Consider the following 12,832-nt stretch of genomic DNA (forward strand, 5'->3'; position numbering starts at 1 on the left):
CTTCCTGTTGCTGAAGGTAATAGATGAAATCCTGTAAATTGAATGGAAGTATGGTACATTTCCACTGTATTCATCTTGGCCTCTAGGCTGAATTAACGTAAAAGAACATAAAACATCCGAGATTGTGGGGTTTGCATCATGTTATAAATGAGCTAAATGATTTAAAAATATCTCTCCTAGATGCAAAGAATGGAACTTGCACAGATGGAGGCGTTTTGGAGTAGTGTAACTAACCATACTTTATATTACATGACCAGACTGCTATTTGAGATTCTGGAAGCCAGTGATGCAGTCTTGCTTGGGTATTTACCTAGGGAGGGAGGGATGGGTGGATTGATCAGCTACTGTGTCATATTGGCACAGGGAATAGAATGGTGAACAAGGCAGATCTGGTCTTTGCTCTCCCACGGAACCTGCTTTCCAACTGGGGGCAAGGAATGGTGGTTTAGACAATGAGGAGATGATTACAATGTGGTAAGTGTAGTAAAAGAGGAGAACAATGTTATGGGTGCATATTAGCAGGGAACATAGCCTAGTTGAGCAGCGCAAAAAAAAGGGTTTTCTAAGGAAGCAAAGTTTTAGCTGATAGTTGATAAATATGACCTGCAGTGGTTGACAAGCTTGACTACATATAAGTAATATTCATTTATAACTTGGCTTATTATGACATAGATTCCTATATGCTGTGAGTCAAATAACATCCTCTGGAGCTTAACAATTACAAGTAATAACACATATATTTAATTTGCAACACAGATGTTGTTCCTGTCTCTAATTCCCATGTTAATCAAACATTTTTCGAATGTCTCCCTAGCTGTGCAAGCCAGTAAGCCCAGTGTTGTGGAATATTCAAAGAAGCATGGCCCCATTTTTATTATATAGCTGGGGAGAAAAGATAGTCCCGTAGTAAGTTCACTAATGAATCAGTATGAGGAAAGAGCCAAGCCACTGTTTTAAAAGAAGACATGTTTTCTGAATTCAGAGGATGGTTAGGGAAGGAAGAGGTCATAGGCAGATCCAGTTTGAACAGTGCCTGGAAGGAAGAAAGGAAGTTAGATAAATGTAGAGAAAAAGGAAAGGGAAGGGAAGGTGAATCAGCTCGAGCAGACATGGAGGGAAAGTGGAAGCTATCCATGAAGGACTCTTAGTGCAAAAATAATAAATTCAATTGTAAGGGAAGAAGCCAGAGGGATCCGCTCGTGTGATAGCTGGAGTCACAGGCTTAGAATTTGGGATTTTATCCTGGAGGCATTGGGAATCTGTTAAAAATAAGTCCACTTGTGCTGGGCACAGTGGCTTACACCTGTAATCCCATCACTGTGGGAGACTGAGGCGGGCAGGTGGCTTGAGCCCAGGAGTTTGAGACCAGCCTGGCCAACATCATCTCTATGAAAAATTCAAAAAAATTAGCTAGCCTTGGTGGTGTGCGCCTGTAGACCCAGCTACTTGGGAGGCTGAAGTGGGAGGATTGCTTGAGCCTGGGAGGCAGAGGTTGTAATGAGCTGAGATCATGCCACTGCACTCCAGCCTGGGTGACAGAGGGGGATCCTGTCTCAAAAAAAAAAAAAAAAAAGTCCGTTTGCCAGAGGAAGGTAATAGAAAACTAATAGAAGTTAACTCACTATTGCATTTTTTTTCTTTTACAAAACAAACCACAAAACAAAACAAAGGAATGAAGAGAAATGCTTGGATTGGGAAGGCCAAAAATAAAGTTTGCATGTAATGTTGTTACTATATCATGATTTTGTGATTTTTTTTCTAGCATTATATAGTAAATAAAAACTTGATTCTATTTCATTGTAATGTGAAAAAGTATCTCATATGATACTTTTAGGAGGAAAAGAATGTCAGAGAATTAAATAGGCTCGTGGAGCTTGAGAACAGTTAGGAATAAATGTTTGCCGAGGTGAAAACTGGTGAGAAGCCAGGCATGGTGGCACAGGCTGGTAGTTGCAGCTACTTGGGAGATGTGAGGTAGGAGGATCGCTTGAGGCCAGGAGTTTAAGGCTAACCTGGGTGACATAGCAAGATTCCATCTCTTAAAAAAAACTGGTGGAAGTTTAACTTGGCCTCATATAGGTCACACATTCTAGAGTTCTTATTCAGTTAGCCAGTGTCATAATTAAGTCATTGCTGTTTATATGGCACATATCTTTTTTTAATGGTCCTTGAATCTATTAAGTGGTTGGGAATAACAAGAGGAAATAACAGAATTATCAAGATGTCAGATAATCTTATGTCTGAACTATTAAAATACTCGTTTATCAGCACTCAGAAGAGGACAGCGTACTGGGTAATTGTGATTCCGTGACATATATTTCTTATCAGATTAATCTGATTTCGTCCTAAGAGAGATTAAGAAATACTTCATGTAGCCTGTTTTGTTATGTGCAAGTACTGTCTGGTATGGCATCCCCTTAAGAACTATAAAAACACTAGGTCACATGATGGTTGGGTGAAGAACTAGTTGTAGAATTGCATCCCAACAGGAATTTATGAGTGGTTCATTATCCACCTTTTACTGGGATAACATTTAAGAGATAGCTGAAGCAGGATCGGTATCAAGTGTGAAATATTAAGCATCATATATTAAGCATTTCATCATTGGTGCATATATTGGAATGAAGGGCCTACTTAATAAACACATGGCAACACCAACCCACAAGAGAAGGGTTAATATTTCAGAATGTTGGATATGTGACCAGAAACAAATTAACTTATATTTATTAGTACAGTTGACCCTTGAACAATGCAGGGGTTAAGGGCACTGCCCCCTCAACCAGTGGAAAATCCGAGTACAACTTGTGACTCCTCAGAAACTTTACTACTACTACCTACTGTTGACCAGAAGCCTTACTGATAACATTAATGGTCATTTAACACATATTTTTTGTGTTATTTGTATTGTATACTATATAGTTACAATAAAGTAAGCTAGAGAAAAGAAGATATTAAGAGTCTAAAGAAGAGGAAATATATTTGCTTTTCATTACGTGGAAGTGGATCATTATACAGGCCTTCATCCTTGTCTAAATGTTGAGTAGGCTGAGGAGGAGGAGGAGGGGTTGGTCTCCCTGTCTTGGGTGGAAGAGGCAGAGGAAAACCCACCTGTAAGTGGACCCTTGAAGTTCAAACCTGTGTTGTTCAAGGGTCAACTGTCTATTCATTTTCTATTGTTGCCGTAAATTACCGTAAAGTTAATAGTATAAAACAATGCAGATTTATTTTACAGTTCTCATTAAAATTAAGAGGTCAAGACAGGACTTCAGTCCTTCTGGAGGCTCTAGGAGACCATCTGTTTCCTTGTCTTTTGCAGCTTCTAGAGGCTGCCTGTATCCTTGGCTCCTGAGCCCCGTTCTCCATCTTCAACGCCTGTGACATGGTGTCTCTCTGATTCTACTTCTCGTGTCACTTCTCTTTTTCTGGCGTTCTCTTCTGCCTCTCTCTTCCACTTTCAGGGACCTCTGTGATTACATTGGACCCACCCAAATCATCCAGAATAGACTTCCTGTCAAGGTCTTAATTTAACCTGCAAAATCCCTTTTTGCCATATCAAGTAACATATTCATAGTTTCTGGGAATTAGGACTGTCACTCTTGGATGCCTTTATACTGCCTACTACAGATAGATTTCCAGCTCAGGTACTTTCTGAAAAATTCACAGAAGCTGCTCATGTGAACTCTCCTTTTGAAAAAATGTGAGCATGATGACATTTTGATTCATCAGGTCTCTTTGGTTTGGAAAAACTGACTAAAATGAAGAAAGGAGTAACTGCTAGTAAGTGACAAAAGAGGGACTTGGGAAGGGGACGTAGTTGGCTTCACTAATAAAACGTAGACTAATGTTGATGTTAAAAAAATCCAAAACATGATTTTAGAATGAGTTAGTAACAATAAGACACTTCTGTTATAATGAAAGTTTTTATTAAGTGTCTCTGTTGTTTTGGTGGGGGCTGTGCTACTCTTAGACAAAACCCCTACCATTCAGCTCATGAAGAACTGCTATGATACCCAGGATATTGTTCTCATATGCTTAGCACTGGCTAGACCTATACAAAAATACTGGATTTTGTTTTAGAATCTTTAACTTTAGAAAAATTTGAAAATCTTGAGGTTTTAAATATAATAGCTAATATCTGTTGAAAATTATGTCCAGACATTATTCTAAATACTTTATTGTCATATCATTTGTTCCTCACAGGAGCCCTGCGAAATAGGTAGTTGCATTCATAAGAGTCAGGACTCCCAATTTTATGTGCTAAAAGAAAGGGGGAAGTTGGGAGAGTATATGTTGGCTTTTGTAGCCAAACTGCCACAAGGCAATGGGCAGAGCTAACTTCATGGAAGACTAGAATCTGAGGTTTGAATAATATCAGGACTTTCTTCTCTATTTTGTTTTTTTTTTTTTTTAGAGACGGAGTGTTGCTCTGTTGCCCAGGCTGAAGTGCAGTGGTGCGATCTTCTTGGCTCATTGCATCCTCTGCCTCCCAGGTTCAAGCAATTCCCTGCCTCAGCCTCTTAAGTAGCTGGGACTGCAAGCACACGCCACCACGCTTGGCTAATTTTTTTTTTTTTTTTGTATTTTAGTAGAGACGGGGTTTCACCATGTTGCTGCCCAGGCTGGTCTTGAACTCCTGAGCTCAGGAAATCCACCCGCCTCGGCCTCCCAAAGTGCTAGGATTACAGGTATAAACCACTGTGTCCGGCCTCTACTTCGTTTTTTAGATAGGTTTCATTCTTGCTAGAGAATCTGTACCTAGAACCTAGTTCTGTCAATAGAGGTACATCTCCAGTGACAGATGCTTAGCAAGTGTTTAGTTAGGTGTGTGTTAAGTGAATGATTTCTTTTCTGCAGAAGAGAGCTGAGTGGGGAGTGTGGGATCTGCTCAGCTGCGTTATTCGTTATATAGAGAACAGGAAATACCTGTTCCTCATCAGTTCCATTTTAATGAATCCTGGTGAAAGACTCTGGCTATCACATAATCCCTTTTACCAAAGGATTTTTGACCATTAGCCTCTACAAGAACACATGGTTTGAAGGAACCCTTCCCAGAACAAGAGGCGCTGTTCTGAGCAAACAACCCAAAGTCCACAATATTCCATTTTAATGATATAGAAATAGAGAGGTTCAGAAAAGGTAAACAAATTGACCAGGGTTACAGATGGGATGTCATAAAGGCCAGATTCAGACTTTATTTATTTATTTTATTTTTTGGGGGGTCAGGGGTGGGGATAAATGTTTATTTCCTGGTCATTTCTTTTTTTGAGACAGTCTTGCTGTCTTGCCCAGGCTGAAGTGCAGTGGCGCCATCTCGGCTCACTGTAAGCTCTGCCTCCTGGGTTCATGCATTCTCCTGCCTCAGCCTCCTGAGTAGCTGGGACTACAGGCGCCTGCCACCATGCCCGGCTAATTGTTTGTTTTTTTTTTTAAGTAGAGATGGGGTTTCACCATGTTAGCCAGGATGGTGTCGATCTCCTGACCTTGTGATCCGCCTGCTTTGGCCTCCCAAAGTGCTGGGATTACAGGCGTGAGCCACCGCGCCCGGCCTACTTCCTGGTCATTTCTAAGAAAAGTGGCCACAACTGCAGACCTGAGTTTAATAGACTCTTTGGCTTGTGTTCTTTCCACTTTGCCACCACACCCATCAGTAAAAGGAGTTCTGTGAAATGAAGGACAGAAATGGGGCAGGGTAGCTTGGCGGGATGAAGTCTTGAGGGAGTGCTTGATCACCTGACACTTCTTCAGTGTGATATTGGGGTTCACAGATGCTAACTTGTTATATGGTCTTGGAACCTCTTAATAACTCCAGATATGAGATAAAAAGAGCTGGAAAAAATTGTTTTTCTTTATGAGTTATTTTGGAGAGACAAATATAAAATGAATCATTTTAGATTATTAAATCATTTAAATAAATATTATTTTGCCATATGGTCTTTCCCACTATTTTTGAAAAATGTATAAGAATAAAAGTTAATAACTATCTTTAGGAACCACTGAAAGTGAATTAGATTGCTTGTGTTTGTAAATAGTTGTTAAATAATGCAACCATTTTTGCTTAGTGGTACAAATAGGAGTTGAAAGACTTTATTAAAAAGTAATTTGTCATGAGCCAAGGTCTTTGAAGAAATGCATATAAACATGAGTATTGCTACTGCATTTGGGTTATTGCAAAAGGAGCCCTATATTTAGAACCTGATGATGTTGGAAAGATACTTTAAAATGTTGCCAGGCAAAGAGTGGCCTCAGTTATGTGTTCTAGGAATGTGTTTGATAGCATGTGTTTTATAGGACATGACCCTATAAACAGAAAGCCTATTTTCTGTAGCATGTGAAAGAAATTAGTTTGTATTTGGTAATATACCAAATAGTTTAATAGCTAGAAAAGTTGGTTTCAGCTCTTGAAAAGTCAGTTTCATGAGTCCATGATTTATACAAAGTAACAATTCATTTCTTTTAATATGATAAAAATGAAACATGAAAGGAAGTGAAATTGTAGGTACTAAAATAATGAGCTTCATTAGATAAAATTGTCAGTGAATTTTTGGCATATTGTTTAAAAGCAACTAATCTCAGTTCACTTTTTAAAAAATTAGTTATTTCAAGCCAGGCACGGTGGCACATACCTGTAGTCCCAGCTACTCAGGAGGCTGAGGCCGGAGGATGGCTTGAGCCCAAGAGTTGGAGGCCACGTTGACAATGTAGTGAGACTCCATTTCTTTTTTTTTTTTTTTTTTTTTGAGACGGAGTCTGGCTCTGTTGCCCAGGCTGGAGTGCAGTGGCCCGATCTCAGCTCACTGCAAGCTCCGCCTCCCGGGTTTACGCCATTCTCCTGCCTCAGCCTCCCGAGTAGCTGGGACTACAGGTGCCCGATACCGTGCCCGGCTAGTTTTTTGTATTTTTTAGTAGAGACGGGGTTTCACTGTGTTAGCCAGGATGGTCTAGATCTCCTGACCTCATGATCCGCCCGTCTCGGCCTCCCAAAGTGCTGGGATTACAGGCTTGAGCCACCGCGCCTGGCCGAGACTGCATTTCTTAAAAGAAATTAAGTGACTCAGTAATTGCAAGCCTTTTTTTTCTGCCTTCACTAACATGCACAATCTAATTTGCTAAGAGAAACTCACTACAGCGCAAGGGTTGTTGGTGGTAGTGGTGTTTATACCCACTAAGGGCAATATGTAGTTTGAAAGAGCTTTGCACTGAGAATTTTGCCAGTTGTTTGGTACTGTGAAAAACATCTAGTTTAGAAAACAAAATGATCTTTATTATTATTATTATTAGGGCATTGTTTGTGTTTTCATGTTTTTGCCTTATTCTAAACAGATAAAGCTAATTGGACTTTTTAAAGTTAGGTCACTTGTAGCCTAGTTGAAACACAACGTAAAATCATTTAAAAGCAAACTTAATTATTAAACTTACAGTAATATTTTAAGTATATTTTAACTTTCTAAAAATGACAGTTTTGCAAGTAAACCAAATTATCTGATTTTTGATATAAGAGCGATCTATCATTTAGAGCTGTGAAATAATAAAAAGCTGTATATGTTTCTAGTTTTCTTTAGTATCTCATTTTTCTCTGAAAGTATCCATGTTTCTCTATGACTAGCTCTCTTTCTAGAACTCTCTGGTAGGCTATGGAATTATTTTATCTTGGGGTCATTGTTGTTTCCTTTAATAAATCTGAACCCCTAGGTTTGCTTGTGTTGTATTAAATAGCTAGTTGTTCATCCCTTGTGTTTCTGCTAAACTCCCAGAGACATCTGTGGCCCTGTGCAGAGGCCAACAACAAAACTGGTTTATATGCTTATTTCCAGGGGAACTGGAGCACTACCCTGGGGTTTGGAATGTAAGGAAGGCATTAATTGCAGCTGTTGGCCCTGATTTACCCTTATGCTATTAGGTAAATAAATCTAGTTGGTACCAGGTCTAGTGGCTGAGCCTATTAAGTTATCATTATCACCAGTTTCATGACTTTGGGTGGTGGGCCACTTCCCAAAGTCCTTGAGCCCAAGTTAGGTGTTCCTCCTTTATGCTCTCATTGAAGCCCTCTCCCAATAACATACCCTGTACCCTGCTATTTATTTCAGTTTGCCTGCAATCAGATGATTAGGTGAAATCTGACCAAGTAAATCTTTGGAATGTCTAATTGACAAGGAGGAAATCTAAATTACACTTTGTTTTTTTTTTTCTTTTTTTCAAAAGAGATAATCATTCAGGTCTTTGTGAGCTAAGGCCAAACAAACAAAAGAACACTTGCTTTGATGGACTGAATACTGTTATTAGAAGTAAATATGGAAAATGAACCAGACCATGAAAATGTGGAACAGAGCCTCTGTGCCAAGATGAGCGAAGACGAGCTGAATAAGTCCTTCAATCTAGAAGCTTCACTTTCAAAATTCTCTTACATAGATCTGGACAAGGAACTGGAGTTCAAAAATGATCTGGTAAAAATTTCAACTTTTGTCAAGTGATAATGTTTAACCAGTGTTGGTTAGAGTATGCTTTGTGACCCAGAGACTCTAAGTCTGTCGTTTTTGCATGGGTTAATAGGAGTCTGTGTATAATTTTTTTGTTTGTTTGTTTTTTGCTTTTTTTTTTGTTTTTTGGATACAGGGTCTCACTCTGTTGTCCAGGTTGGAGTACAGTGGTGCAGACATGGCTCACTGAAGCTTCAACCTCCTGGCCTCAAGTGATCCTCCTGCCTCAGCCTCCCAAGTAGCTGGGACCACAGGTGTGTGCCACCACACCCACCTAACTTTTAATTTTTTTGTAGAGAGGGTCTTGCCATGTTGCCCAGGCTTGTCTCAAACTCCTGGACTCAAGCACTTCTCCCTTCTTGACCTCCCATGTGTGTAGTTTTATGAGATGACATTACTCTTCATTTGTATAGTCCATTACAGTTTATGAAACAATTTGATTCATGTTGTCATTTGAGCTTCACAACTCTCACAACACTCTGATAATCCATTGTGTAGATGAAGACACTGGCATGCAGCTATGTAAATGACTTCTCAAAGTCACAGAGCCAGTGGTAGGTTCCTTATCTTGCACAGCATTTTTTTTCTCTCTTTGATTTAATATTATGTTAATGGATTTCTGTGAGTATGAGGATATTTAATGACAAGTTGCTTGACCTAATTATCTTTCACCATAATTTATGAAATAACTAAGAAATATGATGTCAGACTTTTGCTTGTTGCTTATGACTTATGTCTAAACTTAGAAAATTAGGGGTTTTCTTAGATGCTGTTTTGTCATGTTTAAGAAAGCAGATGCAGAAGTCTTTCAACAGAAGTTTTCTGGAAAGTAGGCTGGGCATAGTGGCTCATGCCTGTAATTCCAGCACTTTGTGAGGCCGAGATGGGCGGATCACTTAAGGTCAGGAGTTCAGGACCAGCCTGGCTACTTATGGTGAAACCCCACCTCTACTAAAAATACAAAAAAAATTAGCCGGGTGTAGTGGCACGTGCCTGTACTCCCAGCTCCTCAGGAGGCTGAGGCAGGAGAATTGCTTGAACCTGGGAGGCGGAGGTTGCAGTGAGCTGAGATCGCACCATTGCACTCCCCTGGGCATCACAGCGAGACTCTGTCTCAAGAAAAAAAGCGTTCTGAAAAGGGCTGTCAGGATAGTGCAGTTAGTGCATATATGTCCTTGATAGTAACTGAATGTGTAGATAGGAAAGGAAATCACTCTGTAGTCTTGACTTGATTATTACTATAGATTTTTGAGTTGATCATTTTGGTGGTAAGTTTGTCTTTTAATTGATGGTGATTTTAATAAACTGAAACCCCTCACAGTTATAAGGGGAAGGGCATCATTTTGTGAGCATTATATTTTTTCTTTGTTTAGATTGATGACAAGGAGTTTGATATTCCTCAAGTTGATACTCCTCCAACACTGGAAAGCATACTAAATGAGGTAAGTGAATATTAATGATTACTGTCATTTCGTGGCATTAATCTTAATACTTTTTGGATTAGTTATAAATGCACCTAGATGCGCACTATCCAGTAGGGTAGCCACTAGTCATGTGTGTCAGTTTAAAATTTAAATTAATTATAATCAAATAAAAATTTAATTCCTTGGCTGTACAAGGCACATTTCAAGTGCTCAATAGCCACATGTGGCTAGCGGCTACTATGTGGCTAGGGGACAGCATAGATAAAGAGTATTTCCATCATCACAGGAAGTTCTCTTGGACAGCAGTAGTCTAGATTGTGAGCTTCTCAAGGGCATAAACCATCTCTTGTTCATCTTTAGTCTCTGTGCTCAGAACAATGCCTAATACTTGGCAGACTTTAAAATATATTTTATTAAGTGAATTGAGATGCAAAATTTATGTCACTTTTGAGGTTTGTATTATGTGTTGCTAATGGTTAAGTTTTCTCTACCACTGATATTCAAATAGCTTGTCCTCTGACACTAAAGAACATCTTGCAACCTTATAATAAGCTTCATCACTCTTCTACATGAAGAAAACTAATCTTTTATAGTGTATCTTATGAATGCCATTCCTATTGAAAAGTTTTTCAGAGTTTTGAAATGATGTTATTCTTTTCTGAATTGGGAGATGAAAGGCTTTCTAAAGGGGCTCTGTGAGAGTCCATGGTTGGTGAAGCACGCCTGTTTTATGTACCCTGCATCTGCTGACAACCCTTCAGCTCAGTCTTCTTCATCTTTTAAAACCTTGCTTGGGACTTCCCTTGAAGGTTTTAGCTTCTAATTTGAGAAAGACCTTGCAATGTATAAATCTATTTCAAATCCGCAGTTATGTTTTCCAAAAGATAAGGACCTAAAAGTTCCCCGACGAAAATGCCCACGTATACCAAAGCTCTGAGTGAGTTGGGCCTCTGTCTATCCTATTAGGGTTATAGGCAACACTTTATAGGATACAAACTACTTTCTCTGTCAATTGTGCCTTTTATTTTTCTCGTATGGCTTTTATTTCTATGTTTTATATCAGTTTGATGTTGCTGTTACTTTGAATGTATTTTAACTTTGAATGTGTTTTAACTTCAGAAGTGTTCTATATGTTCTGTGTGAAGACTTAGGCATTTTTAGTTTTGACAAAGAAGGCTTTGGTCCATGAAAGAATATTCTGTTACAGTGAAATGTCCTTTATTTACTTTCTAATATAGAGGAAATCTTTCATTTAGAGGTGAGAAGATTAATTTTAGTCAGTTTTGTTAAAATGGCCTTAATTGCATCCTCATTTCAATTATCTTATTAAGTGTAAAATAAAAATAATCTTAGAGGACTGTGTATAAGGCCTCGTTTGTACATCATTATATAATATCAGCAAAGAAAATAACGCTCATATGAATGAGCTGTAGTTCATAATGAAGGAAAACTGTTCTTGCACAATAACTTTCTTATCTATGAGTAACAGTAAGTATAGTCATTAGTGGTTTACTAAGAAGATAACACTGTTATCATCCTCAATAGTAGTTTGAGTGCCTAGTGTATTTGGGTCATGGTGTTAGATGTTGGGGTTATAAAGTGCAATATGACTATCTCTGTGCTTGAGAGGGAAATGAGGCTGGGAAGTGGCCAGACTTTACACCTCCAGGGAACCAGGCAAGTCGTAAGTGGAAGAAAACATAGTTCAAATTGTAGACCATTATGAAGACTATAAGGGGGCTGTGGGGAGTACTAAAGAAAATGACTGAAGAGAAAATGAAAAGGGCCGGAGTAGAAAATGTAGATAAGCCCTTTTCTCAGGATATGTGGATGCATATATTCTATAATGTTCATTAATGTCAACCTTAAGGGAGACTGGGAAGAAATGGACATCCAAGTTTTTTTTTGTTTTTGTTTTTTTGACATGGAGTCTTGCTCTGTCACCCAGGCTGGAGTGCAGTTGCACGATCTTGGCTCACCGCAACCTCCACCTCCCAGGCTCAAGCGATTCCCGTGCCTCCGCCTCCCAAGTAGCTGGGATTACAGGCGCCCGCCACCACGCCCAGCTAATTTTTGTGTTTTTAGTAGAGACAGGGTTTCACCATCATGTTGGCCAGGCTGGTCTCAAACTCCTGACTTCAAGTGATCTGCCTGCCTCAGCCTCCCAAAGTTCTGGGATTACAGGCATGAGCCACCATACCTGGCCAATACTTTTTAAAGTAGAAATGTAGAGATTACTGAGACATCCTAGATCTCAGAATTTAGGGCATGAAATAATGTTACTAGATATTGCCATCCTTTGAAACTATGCTTCTTCTGAGATTTTAAATTTTGAAATTCCATTCTCTAACTATCACGTTTTTCCCCTATTCCCTTCCGTTGAACCTGTGTTTTGGCCTCATTAAGATCAAGTCTTTTGACCCTTTCTAATCTCCCAGTCTCTGATAATAGTCCTGGGTTTACTTCAATCCTGCTATTGGATTGTGCAGCCAGAAATTTCTTTTGAACTTTTCATTGAAGTATATCATACATAGAGGAAGGTGCACAAATCATAAGTGTACAGCGTGGTGAATGTTAACAGACTGAACAACCTGTGTAACCAGAATCCAGATAAAGTAACAGAACATTACTAGTACCCCAGAAGCTCATCTTGTGTCCTTTTAGTTCCCAAACCCAGACTAATTACTACTGTAACTTCTACTAGCGTTGATTACTTTGCCTGCTTTGAACTTTATATAAATGGAATTATATAGTGTGTAGTCTTCTGTTTCTGACGTCTTTCCCTTAGTATTATGTTTTTAGATTTGTTCACATTGCTGTGTAAAATTCTTTGTGAATATACCTTTATTCATTCTACTATTGATATGTATTTGTGTAGTTTCTAATTTCTGGCTACTATGAAGAGTGCTGCTGTAAATTTTCCTATTCGTGTGT

The 12,832-nt window shown here is 39.0% G+C and overlaps 1 protein-coding gene across 6 annotated transcripts in view; it reads left to right on the forward strand.

Moving 5' to 3' along the window:
- The window catches only part of VPS8 (VPS8 subunit of CORVET complex), a 302,825-nt gene that overhangs the window by 62,643 nt on the left and 227,350 nt on the right, over positions 1-12,832 (forward strand). For 4 of the 6 annotated variants that reach the window (XM_065540320.1, XM_065540319.1, XM_005546585.4 and 1 more), the window contains 2 exons: positions 8,200-8,441; positions 9,848-9,916. In XM_065540320.1, the coding sequence (XP_065396392.1) occupies positions 8,289-8,441; positions 9,848-9,916 (222 nt within the window). In that variant the 5' untranslated portion in view covers positions 8,200-8,288. Of the gene's footprint in view, positions 1-4,586; positions 4,686-7,816; positions 7,898-8,199; positions 8,442-9,847; positions 9,917-12,832 lie in introns of those variants that run through there. The other 2 variants (XM_065540318.1, XM_074031580.1) reach the window with 2 other exon arrangements.

The sequence above is a fragment of the Macaca fascicularis genome, chromosome 2 (genome assembly GCF_037993035.2).
Source record: "Macaca fascicularis isolate 582-1 chromosome 2, T2T-MFA8v1.1".
Lineage (NCBI taxonomy): Eukaryota > Metazoa > Chordata > Mammalia > Primates > Cercopithecidae > Macaca > Macaca fascicularis.